The 18,361-nt window shown below is 47.8% G+C and overlaps 2 protein-coding genes across 2 annotated transcripts; one reads left to right on the forward strand and one right to left on the reverse strand.

The window, feature by feature from the left end:
• The first annotated feature begins 160 nt into the window (after window positions 1-160).
• LOC123156078 (wall-associated receptor kinase 2) lies at window positions 161-4,686 on the forward strand. Its single transcript, XM_044574239.1, has 3 exons — window positions 161-1,965; window positions 2,136-2,285; window positions 3,119-4,686. Exons 1-3 carry the CDS (start codon window positions 1,074-1,076, stop codon window positions 4,318-4,320), a joined length of 2,244 nt encoding a protein of 747 aa, XP_044430174.1. The 5' UTR covers window positions 161-1,073; the 3' UTR covers window positions 4,321-4,686.
• Window positions 4,687-8,210: 3,524 nt separating this feature from the next.
• LOC123160977 (phosphoribosylglycinamide formyltransferase, chloroplastic) lies at window positions 8,211-10,486 on the reverse strand. Its single transcript, XM_044578829.1, has 5 exons — window positions 9,924-10,486; window positions 9,725-9,836; window positions 9,041-9,217; window positions 8,663-8,789; window positions 8,211-8,575 (listed from the first exon to the last, which is right to left on the reverse strand). Exons 1-5 carry the CDS (start codon window positions 10,270-10,272, stop codon window positions 8,462-8,464), a joined length of 879 nt encoding a protein of 292 aa, XP_044434764.1. The 5' UTR covers window positions 10,273-10,486; the 3' UTR covers window positions 8,211-8,461.
• Between the last annotated feature and the right edge of the window lie 7,875 nt (window positions 10,487-18,361).

Here is an 18,361-nt window from a genome sequence, read left to right on the forward strand (position 1 = left end):
TTTGTCTCGGATTTTACTACCCAGTTTGTGCCAATGAAAGCGTAAAGTCTCCGTTCGTTTTCGCTGCGGGATGGCGGTACCGTCGATGCACCGTCATCAACGTAGCATCGTCGCGCGCGCACACACACGTGTGCTGCACGTGAGGAGACATCACGTCGAACGAACCATCTCGCGCGGCGGCGGCCCCAAATCGGCCTCGGCGGAGAGAACTACCGGGAGGAGGAGCGGCGTGCGACGATGCTGGCCAGAATACTCATGGGCCATGGCCCCCAAGGCCTCGCGGCGGGCTCCGCGGCCCGGCGCAGGAAGGCAAACTCCGGCCGCTTCCTGGCTGGTGCGGACGGGGCGGCGCCTAGCTCTGCCGGGCGAGCCGGTCGGCGGAGAGGCCAGGCCGGCGGCACCGACGCCGTCTCCACCGGATCGGCGAAGGTTCCATTAATCCACTTACTTAGCCTGCCCCCTTTCTTCGATTTGCAGTCACACTTCTAGAGATTGATTTTATTTTTATTTTATTTGGAGCTGAGCCACGTGTGAAGAGGGAAGTTCCATGGCATCTTCCAACCAACTGCTCGTGCTCGACCTCTGCTTGACCACAAGACCAAACCTACCCACCCGGGAAGCCCAAATCTTAGCCAAATGAGTGTGGTAGCAAAATGTTCTTTCACCACCGAGCGAAGGCAAATCCTGCAACCAGTGGTGTCGTAATCACGGGGCCATCTTTGAGTGCAAGTCATGTGGAACGTGCTATTATAATCACTCAACCTGGGTGTTAGGCTGTTAGCTGGAGTACTACGAAGATGCATGGAAATATGTCCAATGTTGACCATTTTCCTCTTAAAAAGAAAGCACTAGCCGCCCAGTTAGTTGGTAGCCCAAACGAATCAAGTCATCGTGCACGCGCCTTGAATTCCTCGGACTCTGCATGCGGTAGGTGTAGACTGCAGACAGAGTACCAGAGGCAGAGGGTATATTGGTTAAGTGGTGCTTGATTGGCTTGGAGGTTAGGGACGAGAAGAACAGTCCACCAACATAGCCATCTTTTTGTGGAGATTAGGATAGCTGCAGCCGCATCTATGGAGAGGTTAGTGAGCAGGCGAGCTGTGCTCACGGTGGCCGTAGTTGCAGCGTCGCTGCTGCTGCTGCAGCCAGCAGAAGCAGGGAACTGCACCGCGCGCTGTGGCGGCATCAGCATCTCCTACCCATTCGGGATCGAGGCCGGCTGCTACCGCGACGGCTTCAACCTCACCTGCGACCACTCGTACCGGCCACCCAAGCTGTTCCTCGGCGACGGCACCGTGGAGGTGCTCGAGATCTCCATTCCCAGGGGCGTGCGCGTCAACAGCAGTAGCATCGCGTTGTCACCAGCAGCGGGGGCACCAGGCAAGAAGGCCAACAGCACAGCAAGGTACCACACGTGGAGTGGGCTCAGAAGGGGCGGCCCATTCTTCGTCTCGCCGGAGAAAAACAAGTTCCTGGTGCTGTCTTGTAGCAACGTCCAGGTCCTCCTCCTCGCGGAGGACAACAGCACCGTCAACGCCTGTGCCACTTACTGCCCACCGGCCCCAGGAAAGGGCCAGCCTTTTCAGTTCCCCTTGAGCAAGGATTGCTCCGGCATTGGCTGCTGCAGTGCTGCCATCCCCAAAGGCTACACTTCCTACAGCATCCAGGTCCAGCCCCCTGGCAATGTTTCTGAATTCGATGCAGACTCTTCAGTCTACATAGCCGAGGAAGGTTCCTATAATGTCACACGCCTGATATTCGAAACTGTAAACACTCTTCCAGTCTTGCTGGACTGGGTGATCAGCAACTCAACATGTGGCAAGGAGCTTCCTGGCACGCCTGCATCTGGGTGCCGCAGCAGCAGCACCTCCTGTCAGAACTATACGAGCTTTGCTTACAAAGGGTACCGCTGTCGCTGCTCTGCTGGGTATCAAGGCAACCCTTACGTCGTGAATGGATGCCAAGGTATACAAGTTGAATTAACCTGATTTTATTTCCATTGGCTTAAAATGTTTTAATGCAAATTAGGTTGATCTGAGGACAGCTTAGTGCCTGTAATTAGGTATAATTTCACAGGCCACATATGTGGCTAATTTATCAGTTTTGTTTATGGTGCTTCGTTGTTGTTTGATTAGACATTGATGAGTGTGCGCACTGGGAACTCCACTCATGCTACGGAACCTGCCTAAATATGCCTGGAGCGTTTCGCTGCCAATGCCCTGATGAGACCAACGGGAACCCCTTCATAAAAGGGGGGTGCATCAAGAACAAGAAATCCTCTCAAGGTAACAATCACTACACATTAGTAATTATGTATTCATCTGATTACAACTCCATCTGTGAGTTAAATTATGTAGTAACCCTGCATTTGTCTGATGAGATCCAGTAACCCGAAAGCTTCACATTTTTACTTGTCTACAACTTGTTAATGAGATTGGAAAGCTGGAATTTCAATGAACTGGTTTATACATGAGAATGCTAACATAACCCGTCATATTACTTGCTGAATACATTCTGTTATTATTATTTTTGTTACTTACATGCATTAAAAGTACTCCCTTGTTCCAAAAAATCTCATTCTAATCATCTTCGTGAGTTCAAATAGATAGTTTCCACTAATAATTTTGTCATTACAGCCTCTATTCACCGGTGACTATTTTAAGAGAAATTCTAGTCCTCTACAGGGAGGGAAGTTTTATGATAACTTCCTGCGTCAGTAGAGGACTTTTAGGCAGAAATTTTCAGTACAGTTCGATAAGTTGCTTTTCTGTAAAGAAAACTAGCAATCGCATATGTGCTTTAATAAAGATAATATAGCATCATAGTGACAAGAGCTTAGTTAGCTAACCAAATAAAATTGCTAAATCTCTATGGTCCCAAACATATAAAGATAGCTTAAGTAGGTAATTTGCGTAGAACAATGGTACTCAGCTTAAATCTATTTACTAAATCTAATTGCATACTGCAAACCTTTAGTTGATGGTAGAAATTAATCTTTGGTGCTAAATCTTGTGATCCAGGAATTGGTAAAAAAGATAAATTTAGTGCAAACTGTTTCCTTTTAGTGAGATATGGGGTACGGATGTAATATGTGATTCTATTTCTCAAAATAATGCAGGTTTAAATATAGGCCTAGTAGCCAGTGGTGGGTCAATTCTTGTGCTTCTGGCTTTTGGTGCTCCCTTTGTGACACGTAAGATCAAGCAACAGAAGGCGGAAAAAAGAAAAGACAAGTTTTTCAAGCAAAATCATGGGTTGCTATTTCAGCAGTTAGTATCACAAAGAGCTGATATGGGCGAACGGATGATCATCACCCTAGCAGAGCTAGAGAAGGCCACAAACAATTTTGACAAAACTCGTGAGGTTGGCGGTGGAGGACATGGCATTGTGTATAAAGGCATTCTGGACCTACAAGTTGTAGCCATCAAGAAATCAAAGATTATCGTACAGAGAGAAATTGATGACTTTATCAATGAGGTTGCAATTCTTTCACAAATCAACCATAGGAATGTCGTAAAGCTTATTGGATGTTGTCTTGAGGCAGAAGTCCCATTGTTGGCTTATGAGTTCATTTCAAATGGAACTCTTGAACATCATCTGCACGTAGAAGGACCGGTATCACTCTCATGGGATGACCGGTTGAGGATTGCACTTGAGATCTCTACAGCTCTGGCCTATCTACATTCAGCTGCTTCAGTACCAGTGTATCACAGAGATATCAAGTCCGCCAACATACTTCTTGACGAAAGCTTAACAGCCAAGGTATCAGACTTTGGGGCTTCAAAGTTTATTCCTATTGATCAAACGGGGGTGACTACTGCGGTTCAAGGAACAATTGGCTACTTGGATCCCATGTACTATTACACTGGACGTCTAACAGACAAGAGCGATGTCTTCAGCTTTGGTGTACTTCTCGTGGAACTGCTTACCAGGAAGAGACCACTCGCTTATGATTCTGTTGATGGCGATAGTCTTGTTCTGCATTTCGCGTCACTGGTTACAGGAGGTGTGCTGGCTGAATTGCTGGATCCTCAGGTCATGGAAGAGGAAGACGGAGAGGTCCAGGAGGTAGCTGCGCTGGCAGCAAAGTGCGTGAGATTGAATGGAGAAGACCGGCCGGCGATGAGAGAAGTCGAGATGACGCTCGAAAACCTGCGGATCAAGAGGAAGCAAGCTGCGCGTGATGCAAAATCTAGGAGGTATGATGATGATGGCCAATTCTCTACCGACGACACGGCAAGCGAAGGGGACACCGAGGAGCCAAGTGGCGAGTACACCGTGGAAGAGCAAATCCTGTTGTCGGAGAGGTATCCTCGATGATGATCTGTTTTGGCCTGAAGAACAACTCTACTGCATGGTTCCTTGTAATACATGTCAAGTCAAAGGACGTCTTCGGATGATTTTGCTGAGGAGGAAACCTAGTTTTTGTTCAACTGTAAATCTTTCTGGAAGCAATTTGGTAGCGACATTTCCTTGATTCAGATGATTTTGTACATTTTTTCATGTGAACGTTAAGAGGGTGTTTGTTTCCAGGGACTTATTGGTTTAGGGACTTAAAAAAGTCCCTATAAGTCCCACCTAAACCAAACACAAGGGATTTATTGGAACTTATTGTGGTGATTTGAGACTTATCAAATAAGACTCTCAGTGAGGAGCTTATTGGGACTTATCCCGGGCCGGACCTAACCCGCGTCGCTTCAGGCTCGTTCCCCGCACGCCGCCTGCCTCTCGGTCCAATCGCCGCCGCCGCCCCGCCTCTCGCCCCGCCTCTCGCCCCGTCGCCTCTCGCCCGTCGCCGCCTCGCCTCTCGCCCCGTCGCCGCCCTGCCTCGGTTCGTTCTGCCTCGGTTCGCCGCCCCGTCGCCGCCCCGCCTCGGTTCTTTGCAGCGATGCCTCCAATCGCCGGACAGGCCCTCTCTTGAGCCTCGTTGCAGCGGTGCAACATGGACTTATAAGTCCCTGTAAACAAACAGGTAGGGACTCGGGATTTATAAGTCCCTGTAAACAAATAGATAAGGACTTATGACTTATTAGTTGGGACTTAAAAAAGTCCTAGGACTTATGAAACAAACAGGGCCTAAGAAGGGTTTGGCGGACAGGACGATTCGGCTCCAAAGCTCATCTGCTCCCTTGCATGAACAGTAAATTCAAAAAAATACTAGAATTTTTTTTAAAAAAACTGATTTTTTTTTTGCATGGAAGATGTTCAAGTGCCGATTTGGTGGTGTTTGGACATCTGCAAAACAAAAACAAAATTGGGGTATGTGAGAAGATTTTTTTTTGCCACGAGCTCCTCATATGTCTGCACATGATGAAATTTTGCCTGGGCATCATGCATTTGAGTGTCTTGGTTGACAAAAAAAAAATCAAATTTTTAAATTCATTCTAGTATTTATTTATTTTGATTTTCCTGTGCACCCAGAGCAGATGAGCCTAGGCTCAAAAATAAATATTAGTGCTCTGGCGCCCAACAATCGCCCAACAATGCTTGTTTTTCATGTCTGTTGATTGGATTTGGATGTGGACAGTTGGTGGGCGCCCTTAGTGCATCGACAGCCGGGCTCCCCAAACCCTCCTATACGGCTGGACGGATGACCCAGTCATCGACCGGTCAGAAAAATTCAACCCGGTCGGGCGCCTCAAACTAGTCCTATACGTCCAGGCTGTTCGGCACCTTCATATCCATCACAAATCTAGGGTGGATATGGCAGGCCTGGATGCCCCCGCCATGTCAGCCCGGTCCACCATGGCCCCCACCACCCTACTTTGTCCCTAGTAAAATCCTCACCCGGAGTTAACCCTAGCTCCACTTACTCGTGCTCCGCTCTCCGTTGCTTCCCCTCCACTCCCCGTTCGTTTCCCAGCAGCAGAGGTGATAGATCCGACCACGTGGACGACTAGGACACCTTCGTCCACGAGGATGAGTTGGCTCTCCGCATCATGTTACAGCGCTCGCGGGCCGACACGGTCGGTAGCTCACACTACTCCGCAAACTATCGCCCGTTGTCACAATGCGGACGCCGGCGAGGTCTGTCCCGCACATCACACAGCTCCGCGCGGTTGGCCTGTCGCCCTCCCCCTTCCAGCGGTACTCCTCGCGGGCATCGGTGGGTGCTCGTTCCCGCACCGCCGACACCGCATACACGGATGTCGAAATCATAGGCGCGCGCCGCTCGCTGCAAGAGGCCGCGGGCTTGGGAGAGGGCGGCAGCATCGAAGGCGGCCATACAGTCCTCCTGCCGCCGAAGCGAACTGCCGATTTTGCCCGATGAGGAGAAGATCTTCGCGGCTTTCTACCGCCGGTCGTTGACAACAGAGACAAATGCCTGTCGGCTCCGCCGGAAGAATGCCAAGGCCCTCCAGCTCGGTATCGAGCAATTGGAGGAGGAGGTGGCTGCTACTCCCGTCGTTAGGATTCCTCCAAGAGGAAGGGTGAAGCAACAAGTAGCAAGTTTTCCCTTAGTTAAGAACCAAGATTTATGGAAAGTAGGATATTCTAAACTACATAGGTCAACAACACCGACACACAAAACATAAACAAAACTTGTCCCCAACAGGGTAAGAGGGTTGTCAAGCCCTTGTCTTGCTATTACAAGGTAAAACTCAAGTGATAGAGATAGACAATGGTAAAGTGGAACGGCAAATAAAAGGAACAATTTTTGTAGAAGAATTAAGCAATGAGAATAAATCCGGAGGCCATAGATTCACTAGTGACATCTCTCAACAAGTAGCATGGTAAACAAATTACGGTTGGAAAATTAAGGAGATTGCAATATTTATGACTATAGGGTATGTGGATAACCGGACTATTCACTGAAACTAAGGAGTGTAGCAACGCCACAAAGGAAAACAGCACTGGAAACTGAAGGTAAGAGCAACTTCAACGGGGCGACCCATTTCGTCCGCCCGCGTCTGTTTGGGTCGGCGCGGATAGAAAAGACGACCCAACGCGCCGACCCAAACGGACACGCGTCCGCTTTCGTCCGCCTGCGTTTATTTGCGTCGGCGCGGACACAAGACGGACGCGCGCGCCCTCTCTCCTCCCCGCGCGTGCACAACCTCCACCGCCGGCTTCGTGGCCGACGCCGCCGGCCATTTTTTTCGATGAAAAAGGATACATAGATAGTTATTGCGTACATAGATAAAAGAAAAGATCAACTACTCGTCGCTTTCCGACTCCGACTCGGTAATGTCCTCCTCCGACGTCTGAATATAGGCGTCAGCAGCATTCTCGCCCGCGAAGTCCCACCCCGATGTTTCTCGCAGCCTCAGTCTCATTTGAGCGGTCAGCTTCCGCGCACGCTTGCCCTCCCGATAGGCGGCTCGCTCCGTCCTCCTGGCATTCCTCTCCGTCCTCCTCTACTCACAGAACTGACGTTCATCGACGATGTCCTGCGGGAAGCGTTGGCGCCACAGCACCAAGGCTTGCAAGTCCATCTCGGCGAGGGCGAGGCGACGCATCCGCCTCCGGTGGACGCGACGATCCTCGTCGGCTGGCTCGACACGTCGGGAAAATTCATCTCCCGTCTCGGCCGCCGGAGGCGCCACGCCGCCGCGTCGTACGCGCGGGCCGCCTGCTCAGCGGTGTCGAAGGTGCCGAGGATGAGCCGTTTCTCGCCAAACAAGATCTCGGCGGAGAAGGCGACGGAGGGGCGCTCGCGGACTCCGCGAAAATCCGAAACGTCGAGGATGCGCATCGATATGGTGACGCACAAGCGGCGAGGGTAGTGAGAGAGGGCGAGACGAGTGGGCGGCAGTGGTGGACTGAGTGTGGAGGGAGCGCCATCTTTATAACGAGCGCCGGCCGTGACACGCCAAAATGCGCGTGCAAACATTTCCCACGCTCTTGAGCGCCAAAGCCAACGCGCGCTAGGCCGAGTCCACCCCCCCCCCCCCCCCCCCCCCCCCCCCCCCGCCGCGCACGAACCTTTCCCGCGCGTTGACATGATCTAAAGCGCGAGCGGTCATGAAATGGGTCGGCGCGTTGGGTACGCTGCCGACCCAAATCTAAAAAAGGGCGGACGACCCAAACGGACAAAAAGCGGACAAAAGCGCCGTCCGTTTGGGTCGGCCCGTTGGAGTTGCTCTAACATCTTTAGACATAGGGTATGTGGATAACCAGACATTCACTGAAACTTTGTTCAGGCACACCGGAACACATTATCATCAAAGCCAAGCCATACAATGAGTTGAACACAGTACAAGGTGACATTACGCTTCTGGGACCAGATTATCAGAAATGTTATTTCAGGCACAGATTATCATCGAAGCCAAGCCATACAATGAGTTAAACACAGTGCAAGGTACACATTATGTTTCTGGGACCAGATTATTAGACATGTTATTTCACTCAATCAGACAAACGGTGTGTGTTGACTACATGCCGTGGCGAAAACTGGCACTTGGTGCGGACACTACAAACTTCATTAGTTTTCAGGAGATCTCAGGACAGAGATCACGAATTAGGTATACGCATTGGGGTTTGTCTGACTTCTGATAAGTGGGACACCATCGTCTCGCCACACAATTCGATCCTCACACAAGGCAGCAACTGCCTCAACGTAAACTTGGTGCTCCTGTAACGTTGGGTTAATAAATCAGCAAGAAGAATATGTAAAGTCAACTGTACCACTAAGAAATCTCAAATGCACATAAGATGCTACCTCGTGAAGAACCCTTGCAGCCAATTGCTCTGGAGTATCATTGGCTAACACTGGCACAACTCTTTGGGCCAAGGTTTTCCCTGTGTCGAACTGCTCATCCACAAAGTGCACAGTTGGTCCTGAGTATCTGCATGGTTGGAGAACATCATCAAATAAAACAGGTGGCCTTTTCCAAAACAAAAAGAAACAGGTAATTTCATATGGAAAACAAGAAATCAGTAGTCCTGCAACCAATGCCATCATCAAACAAATCAACTTTATCAGTTATCACAAGACAACCAAGAATAATGCTTACACAATTTTCTTTCAAGTGGAAATCAAGTACTGATGGGAGGAAAATGTAAAATGTTGGAAGGTGCTAGACAAAATGTAAAGTACCTGGCTCCAGATGCAATAACTGCTTTATGCACTTTCAAACCATAATAACCCTTGCCTCCAAATGCCGGGAGCAGTGAAGGATGTATATTCAGCATGGATCTGGGAAATGACTTAACTAGCTCACCAGGTATGAGCTTCAAGTAACCAGCAAGTAGAATAAAGTCTACCTTCAGATCCCTGTTTCACAATCGACATGACTATGAGCTAAGCCATCCTGCATGTGTCATGAAATACAATTTTAACAGTTGAAACAGCAAACTGAAGCACATGGGTGCATTTGGAGACACAAAATATATAATGTACATGTATAGTGGATTTCGGTCAGAGACGTCACACTGAGGCAAAACTTGTGAACACAAGTTCATGCAAGTAGAGCCTAGAAAAGAGTAACATATAGCACCTGTAAGTTATTATGTAATCTACTCCCTCCGTCCCATAATATAAGAGCGTTTTTTACACTTATATTATGGGACGGAGGGAGTATCAACTTACGTTCACTGGCAACTTCAGAATATGATAGATAAGCCGTCCTCAGTCAGAAGTTACAAATGTATGCATTTCACAAAGGACTAGAACTCTAGAAGTTCTTTTGAGGCTATCTGACTAGGCGTGGAAGCATGAAGAGACCAAATGAATGATATAAGATGATAGATCACAGCCTGAGAAAAGATCAACAGAACCAACCTCAGAACATTCAGAAGTTCATCTGTGGAGACCCCCTCCGGCGCCGATTTCGACTTGGGAAACACGACCACGGGCATGCCATTGCACCTTGCATACTCCGCGCCACCGCAGCCTGCAACATTCCGATTCCGTCACCTCAGAACCACCAATCGACCCCACAGTCCAAAAGAGCTGCAGGAAGCATGAAATTGGTCGTCACCTGGCTTATCGGTGACGAGCGCAACAACATCCCCGTTCACCTTCCCACCCAGAACGGCCTCGTGGATCGACCGGAAGTTCGAGCCCCCGCCTGAGACGAACACCGCGAGCCTCTTCCTCCTCACCCCGGAGTCCCCAGCCCCGCTATCCATCACCGTCGATGCCGATGCCGATGCCGCCGTGCATACGCGAGCGTTGGGGCGGAGCAGCAAGCGCCCGCAAGTGACGGCGCAGCGCTGCTGACTCTTGGCCGGTAAGCTCAAGCGCGCGCCTTTCCTATGCTGGTTCGGGGCGGGGTTAAGCGCGCAGCGCAGCCCGGGGCCGGAGGAAGCGACGGCGGCCGCCTCCATCGGGGGAGATTCCGCTGCCTCGGCAGAAACACGGCAAGAGAGGGTGGGTATCCGGAGGACGGAACGAGAATAGCGAGAAGGCTAAGGTACGAAGGTGGACGTGAAGAACCCTAGCGCCGACGGCCGCCGTCGAGGGGCTCCTGCTGCGCGCGGCGCGGCGGCTGGTCGGGTGGACTCTCAAAGGCCGACGGATGAAGGGAAATGCTTTTGGGCCGGGTACACTGAGCCTAGCATAATTTTTACTGCCCTAGGCAGAGGATTCCAGATTCTCAAAAAAAAAAGGCAGAGGATTCCAAGCACTCAAAAAAAAAGGCAGAGGATTCCAGCCGAGGATGTAAGACCAACTCCAACGCACGAACCTCAAAAGGACGTCTGTTTTATCCGTATTTTGTCCATTAGATAGCACAATGGAACAACATCCGGCCATTTTCGGCCGTGCGCCCAACTCGTGGAAACATCTTGTCCGTCCGCCTAAAAGTTTTTGCAAATGAAATTTTGTCACCACGGCGGGTAGTTCATGCCCAGCGGCCATAATTCTTGCCAGCAACAAAAGTCAACGGCCGGCAAACATATGCCAGCCTACAAAATGAGCAATCCTCAAGTTTTTCCGCCCGACAACAAAGCCAGCGGCCGACACACTAGCCAGCCTTCAAAATGAACAACCCCCAAGTTCTCTCGCCGCCAACAAAGCCAGCGACCTGCACACTTGGAAGCCTTCAAAAAGAACATCCATAGTCCACGGTCAATGCCTCCCTAGTTCATGCCGACTTGGTCGAACATCTCCTTTTGTCGGTTCGCGGACCAACTTCTTCTCTTCGGGGACATGTTGGTCAAGTCCAACCTCATGATTGCTAGTGCCACCTCTTTTGCTTTGGTGTCGGCATTGGTGGCCTCGATCGCGAGCTTCTTCGATTGGGCGGCCTCCTCCATGTCGAGCTTCCTCCTCTTGTCAGCCTCCTCCATGTCGATCTTCTTCGTTTGGAGCTCCAAGTATATCTTCATTTGCTCCTCCTTTCCTTGGTGCTTCCTCTCCTCCCCTCACTTCCTTTTGAGTCATCATGCCGTGCAAAGTTTCTTACAAGGCGATAGATGTCGCATCACTTCTCGTCAAGCTTCGAGTTGGTCCTTCCCCTCGTCCTCTTGACCACATCTCCATTCCCAGCCACACGGCCGTCGTCCCTCCTTCCTTCTTTAAAGCGGCATATTGATCTTTGAACTTGGGACAATCTTTGATGAGCGACCAACAATGGGCGAGAGTGCATGGCTTGCTCTTATACCTGGCTTTGAAGGCTTCCAAAGATTGGAATGCCTACACATTTGAAAAGAAGCTCATAAATGTAATAGTGAAGGACACAAGATGCAACAAACATGAACATGACATAGCGATGAAATAGGAGAGGTCATAGCAGGTCACCCACGCCTAGGCCACTCACGGGACGGACTTCGACGGTCTCAAGCACGACACAATACTTGTTGCATTCTTGTTGAATGAACCCTCTTCTCTTTTGGATTGAGTTGATGCCATGGGTGCTCGCAAACTTGTACCACGGTAATTTCCTCCGTTCATGAAAGGTTGTATGAACTCTCGTCCAGAAAATGGACCCCTTTTGCTCAACACAGTCTTGGGATCTTGGTCTACCTCCATCCAACTCTCACAAATCAACGTGTCCTCTAATCTCCATCCAACTCTCGCAAATCAACGTTTCATCTACTTTGGTGTATGACCCCGTGCAAATGCTTTACCTCCTCCTTTGGGCGTTGGCTCTTTGGGTGAGCTCATCGATAAACAATGGCTTCTCTGCAATGTCGACCTCTTCTTCCTCATATTCGCAATACATGTCCTCATCTTCATGCCATGAGTTGCCATGGTCGTCGGCCTCTTCCTCTTCATGGACACCATAGTGGTCGGCACCATCTTGGTTGTGGCCATCTTGAAGGAAATATGCCCTAGAGGCAATAATAAAGTTATTATTTATTTCCTTAATTCATGATAAATGTTTATTATTCATGCTAGAATTGTATTAACCGGAAACTTAGTACATGTGTGAATACATAGACAAAACATATAGTCCCTAGTATGCCTCTACTTGACTAGCTCGTTAATCAAAGATGGTTATGTTTCCTAACTATAGACATGAGTTGTCATTTGATGAACGAGATCACATCATTAGGAGAATGATGTGATGGACATGACTCATCGTTAGCTTAGCATTATAATCGTGTTAGTTTCATTGCTACTGCTTTCTTCATGACTTATACAAGTTCCTCAGACTATGAGATTATGCAACTCCCGAATACCGGAGGAACACTTTGTGTGCTACCAAACGTCACAACATAAATGGGTGATTATAAAGGTGCTCTACAGGTGACTCCGAAGGTGTTTGTTGGGTTGGCATAGATCGAGATTAGGATTTGTCACTACGTGTTTTGGAGAGGTATCTCTGGGCCCTCTCGGTAATACTCATCACTATAAGCCTTGCAAGCATTGTAACTAATGAGTTAGTTGCGGGATGAAGTATTACGGAACGAGTAAAGATACTTGCCGGTAACGAGATTGAACTAGGTATTATAATACCGATGATTGAATCTCGGGCAAGTAACATACCAGTGACAAAGGGAACAACATATGTTGTTATGCGATTTGACCGATAAAGATCTTCGTAGAATATGTAGGAACCAATATGAGCATCCGGGTTCCGCTATTGGTTATTGACCGAAGACGTGTCTCGGTCATGTCTACATAGTTCTCGAACCCGTAGGGTCCGCATGCTTAACGTTCGATGATGATTGGTATTATGAGTTTATGTGATATGATGTACCGAAGATTGATATATTGGAAGGCTATGTTTGGACACCGAAAAGGTTTCGGGTGGTTCGGGCATTTTTTCGGAGTACTGGGAGGTTACCAGAACCCCTCGGGGAGTTAATGTGCCTTAATGGGCCATGGTGGAAGAGAGAAGGAGGCGGCCAAGGTGGGGTCGCCCCCCCCCCCAAGCCCAATCCGAATTGGGAAGGGGGCCGACCCCCCTTTCCTTCTCTCCCTCTCCCTCTTCCTTCTTCTCCTAGTCCAACTAGGGAAAGAGGGAAACCTACTCCTACTCGGAGTAGGACTCCCCCCCTTGGGCGCGCCATAGGGGGCCGGCCCTCCCTCCTCTACTCCTTTATATATGGGGGAGGGGGCACCCCATAGATACACAAGTTGATCGAGTTGATCTTTTAGCCGTGTGCGGTGCCCCCCTCCACAAATTTCCACCTCGATCATATCATCGTAGTGCTTAGGAGAAGCCCTACGCCGGTAACTTCATCATCACCATCACCACGCCATCGTGCTGACGAAACTCTCCCTCAACCTCAGCTGGATCTAGAGTTTGTGGGACGTCACCGAGCTGAACGTGTGCAGATCGCGGAGGTGACGTACCTTCGGTACTAGGATCGGTCGGATCGTGAAGACGTACGCCTACATCAACCGCATTGTCATAACACTTCCGCTTTCGATCTACAAGGGTACATAGACAACACTCTCCCCTCTCATTGCTATGCATCACCTAGATAGATCTTGCGTGATCGTAGGAATTTTTTGAAATTACTTCATTCCCCAACAGTGGCATCCGAGCCAGGTCTATGCGTAGATGTTATATGCACGAGTAGAACACAAACAATTGTGGGTGATAATAGTCATACTGCTTACCAACATGTCATACTTTGATTCGGCGGTATTGTTGGATGAAGCGGCTCAGACCAATATTACCTATACGCTTATGCGAGACTGGTTCTACCGACGTGCTTCGCACACATGTGGCTAGTGAGTGTCTATTTCTCCAACTTTAGTTGAACCGAGTGTGGCTACGCCCGGTCCTTGTTGAAGGTTAAAACATCACACTTGATGAAAAATCATTGTGGTTTTGATGCGTAGGTAAGAACGGTTCTTGCTAGAAGCCCGTAGCAGCCACATAAAACTTGCAACAACAAAGTAGAGGACATCTAACTTGTTTTTGCAGGGCTTGCTATGATGTGATATGGTCAAGGCATGATGTGATATAAATTTTTCTATGAGATGATCATGTTTTGTAACAAAGTTATCGGCAACTGGTAGGAGCCATATGGTTGTCGCTTTATTGTATGCAATGCAATCGCCATGTAATTGTTTTACTTTATCACTAAGCGGTAGCAATAGTCGTAGTAACAATAGTTGGCGAGACGACAACGATGCTACGATGGAGATCAAGGTGTCGCGCCGGTGATGATGGAGATCATGACGATGCTTCGATGATGGAGATCATGAGCACAAGATGATGATGGCCATATCATGTCACATATTTTGATTGCATGTGATGTTTATCTTTTATGCATCTTATTTTTCTTAGTACGGCGGTAGCATTATAAGATGGCCCCTTACTGAATTTCAAGGTACAAGTGTTCTCCCTGAGTATGCATTGTTGCTATAGTTCATCGTGCCGAGACACCACGTGATGATCAGGTGTGATAAGCTCTACGTTCACATACAACGGGTGCAAGCCAATTTTGCACATGCAGAATACTCGGGTTAAAATTGGCGAGCCTAGCATATGCAAGTATAGCCTCGGAACACTGAGACCAAAAGGTCAAACATGAATCATATAGTAGATATGATCAACATAGTGATGCTCACCATTGAAAACTACTCCATCTCACATGATGATCGGACATGGTTTCACTACAAAAAAAATACACTTCCGTGATGATACGTGTTTGTCACAGTAGGTTGCGTTTTTTGTCATGCATGTACATCCATGACGATTTTATGACAGAATCAAGATAGTCATACCTGTGCTATCGTAGAAGTGTTCCATGACGTTGCCAAAATTATCATCACAGAAGTATCCACTTCCATGACGATAAATCGCACGTCACAGAAGTGCTTTCGTCAAGGGTGACCGAACGTGGCATCCACCGTAATGGAACGTTGTTAAGCTATCGGGTCGGGTTTTGGATCCGATAACCCGTTAGCAACCCGGACCAATGGGGATTTTCCACATGTAAAATCATCATTGGCCACAGGAAACACGTGTTGCCTCACCGTTGGGACAGATGTCATCCACTCATTGGACAGGAGGCGCGTATGATAGGTCGACACGTGGCACGGCCCAACAGTGGCCCATTTCGGTGAAAAAGGCCAATCCAGTAAAAATTAGCAGGCCGGCCCATATAAGGCCTACTTGTGTCAGGTCCATTTAAGCCCATGGCCCATACGAGATGTGCCAATTCGGCCCATCAACGGCCCGTTAAAGATTTGACACCATTGCAGCCCATTGTCAGTTCGAGCCCGTTAACAGCCGCTATGTATTTGGGCTCAATATCGGCCCGATGAGATTTCGGCCTATTAACGACCCATTCAATGGATGGGCCAATTTTTAGGATGTACATCTTTCAGCCTTTTAGCGACCCATTAAAATGTTGGGCTAATTTCCGGCCCGGTGTGTCTTTTAGCCTGTTGACGGTCCATAAATCTGATGGGCCATTTGTAGTCGGACCTGAATTTCGGCCTTTTAGTGGCCCATTTAAGTGTTGGGCCAATTTGCGGCCCGGTGTCACTTTCAGCCTGTTGACGGCCCATAAATCAGTTGGGCCATTTGTAGTCGGACCTGAGTTTTGGCCTTTTAGCGACCCATTTAAGTGTTGGGCCAATTCCAGGCCTTGTGTGCCTTTCGGCCTGTTAACGGACCATAAATGAGTTGGGCCATTTGTAGTCGGACCTTAGTTTTGGCCTTTTAATGGCCCATGCCCTTCATGGTCCAATACCAGCCCGGTTTCTCTTTCGGCCTGCTAAAGGCCCACAACACAGTTGGGCCATTTACAATACGACCTGACTTTCAGCCTCTTAGCGGCCCATGCTCTTCATGGTCCAGTACAAGCCCGCTGTCTCTTTCGGCCTGCTAAAGGCCTACAGTATGGTTGGGCCATATGTAGCCCAAACTTAGTAACGGCCTGTGAAATAAATTGGGCCCACCTGTTGCCCGCTTCGATGTCGGCCTGTTAACGACCCGGGAGGTAAGAGGGCCGACCATTAACTTTCGGCCTAGTAACGGCCCATTAACTTAATGGGCCCACTAAAGTTCGTACATGTCTTTAGGCCAAATTAGATAATTTGAGCCCATTACGACAAGCAATTATGCACAGGACTAAAACCGATCAAGCAAAGGTATGACATACAGGGAATAACGTTGCACATCCGGCATATATTACAGGAAATTACATCCACTGGGAAATCAAAGATTGATGCCAGTGCAAATAAATGAGCAGAACCTAACCATCTACAACATCACAATCTGCAACCTCAGCACAGATGACGCCCATAAGCATGTGGGCAAGTTCTTGCTGCTTTTCTACACTATCTCTGAAAACATTAATCAGTTGTTGTGTCGCACGACTCTGCACCTCTGATTCATCCACCATTTCCATCATTGCTTCAACCATTAATTGATTCACAAACATACATTCATTCCGTTGCATTCAAGACAGAGGATACTGAACAGATTCAGATGGCGATTTTGGCAGGCTTGTATTATTGATAGTGGAGAGTGTCTCGACCACTGCATCATAACATAAATTAGGACGGGAACCAAACAGATTAATCATGAGTTATTGCCATATTACCTGCCCTAGATTTACTGGAAAGAAACAATGGGGTTGCCTTGTTGTTTTCGGAGTTTGTCTTCTTATCTTCAGCAGCCTGCACAAAATTAACACACTAGCATTGCTATCATTGGCCAAGTCAGATAATAGGAAAGCAACATTGACACAACGAACGTTTGGGCAACTAGCCTACACCAAATTAACACAATATGGCACAACTATCATCAGCCAGGTAAGGTAATACGAAAGCAACATTGACACAATGAATGAATGGGCAACCAGAGAAGCACTACAATTCAGTAATGTGCGTGATATGAGATAGTACACTCATGCAGCTCAGTATGCAAAACTACTAGAAAGTTTTCCTTACAAAAATCAACATTGGCGCCTTTAACATTTTGCTACAACTAATTTTAGATCAGATAAAGGTTAGATTCACACCGATTAACAAAATACATGCTGATGTAAAAATATAGTGATATACAACAGGTACTTACATCAGCATTGGAGCACAGAGAATTCCCGCAAGATATTTTCCTCGAATACGATCTAATGGAGGAAGTCTTCTATCGTTTAACCTTATTTTCTAAAAGATAGATGGGTAAGAAACATGTAGAAAATATGATCAGAATGCTATAAAATTTCATGATGCGAGGATACGCACACTCTTCTTAGAATGGAGTTGACATTCTTTTGCTGGACTAGAGCGGACTAGTTCTTTGGCCACTGGAATCTGCTTATTATCAGTGGGAGTTGGGTTTCTCTATGCTGGAGCAGTATCTATGAAAAATGGAGTTGGTTTATTATCTCCTGGCATTTGGATCGTTTGCAAAGACCTGGTTTGTAACCCTTCAGATTCTAACATAGCCGTCTTCCCCTTGCATGCCTTATATAGAAGAATGGTGATTCAGTTATAAAACATGCTACAACAGAGATGGAATAGGTACTGAAGAATAGAAAGGCATGACATATTGACATGTATTCCCTCCATCCGAAAATAAATGGATGGGTCTAGGCGTATTTCAGTTCTAGATACATCCAGTTTTATCCATTTCTGCGACATGTAATCCGGAGGGAGGGAGTATGATGTAAGAGCTAGGGATACGACAGGACAACACAGTAAAAAACACTGAAAAACCCACTGCAGAACCAAAGTATTCAAACCCACTGATATGAGATAGTACACTCATGCAGCTCAGGATGCAAAACTACCAGACAGTTTTCCTTACAAAAATCAACATTGTGGCCTTTAATCATACATTTTGCTACAACTAAATTTAGATCAGATAAAGGTTGGATTCACGCCGATTAACAAAATACATGCTGATGTAAAAATATAGTGATATACAACAGGTACTTACATCTACATTGGAGCACAGAGAATTCCTGCAAGAATCTTTCCTCATAAACGATACCATTGCAAAAATTCTTCTATATGTTAAGCTTATTTTCTAAAAGAGAGATGGGTAAGAAACAT

This window comes from Triticum aestivum, chromosome 7B, assembly GCF_018294505.1.
Source record: "Triticum aestivum cultivar Chinese Spring chromosome 7B, IWGSC CS RefSeq v2.1, whole genome shotgun sequence".
Classification (NCBI taxonomy): domain Eukaryota; kingdom Viridiplantae; phylum Streptophyta; class Magnoliopsida; order Poales; family Poaceae; genus Triticum; species Triticum aestivum.

What these genes read in the sequence shown, in the direction of transcription:
- LOC123156078 (XM_044574239.1), top strand. Translation starts at nt 1,074, where the DNA reads ATGGAGAGGTTAGTGAGCAGGCGAGCTGTGCTCACGGTGGCCGTAGTT. An exon ending in CGTCGTGAATGGATGCCAAG is followed by an intron (nt 1,966 to 2,135) that starts GTATACAAGTTG and finishes TTGTTTGATTAG; the next exon opens with ACATTGATGAGTGTGCGCAC. An exon ending in GAACAAGAAATCCTCTCAAG is followed by an intron (nt 2,286 to 3,118) that starts GTAACAATCACT and finishes AAAATAATGCAG; the next exon opens with GTTTAAATATAGGCCTAGTA.
- LOC123160977 (XM_044578829.1), bottom strand. Translation starts at nt 10,272, where the DNA reads ATGGAGGCGGCCGCCGTCGCTTCCTCCGGCCCCGGGCTGCGCTGCGCG. An exon ending in GTTATTGCATCTGGAGCCAG is followed by an intron (nt 8,790 to 9,040) that starts GTACTTTACATT and finishes CCAACCATGCAG; the next exon opens with ATACTCAGGACCAACTGTGC. An exon ending in CTGCAAGGGTTCTTCACGAG is followed by an intron (nt 8,576 to 8,662) that starts GTAGCATCTTAT and finishes CCAACGTTACAG; the next exon opens with GAGCACCAAGTTTACGTTGA.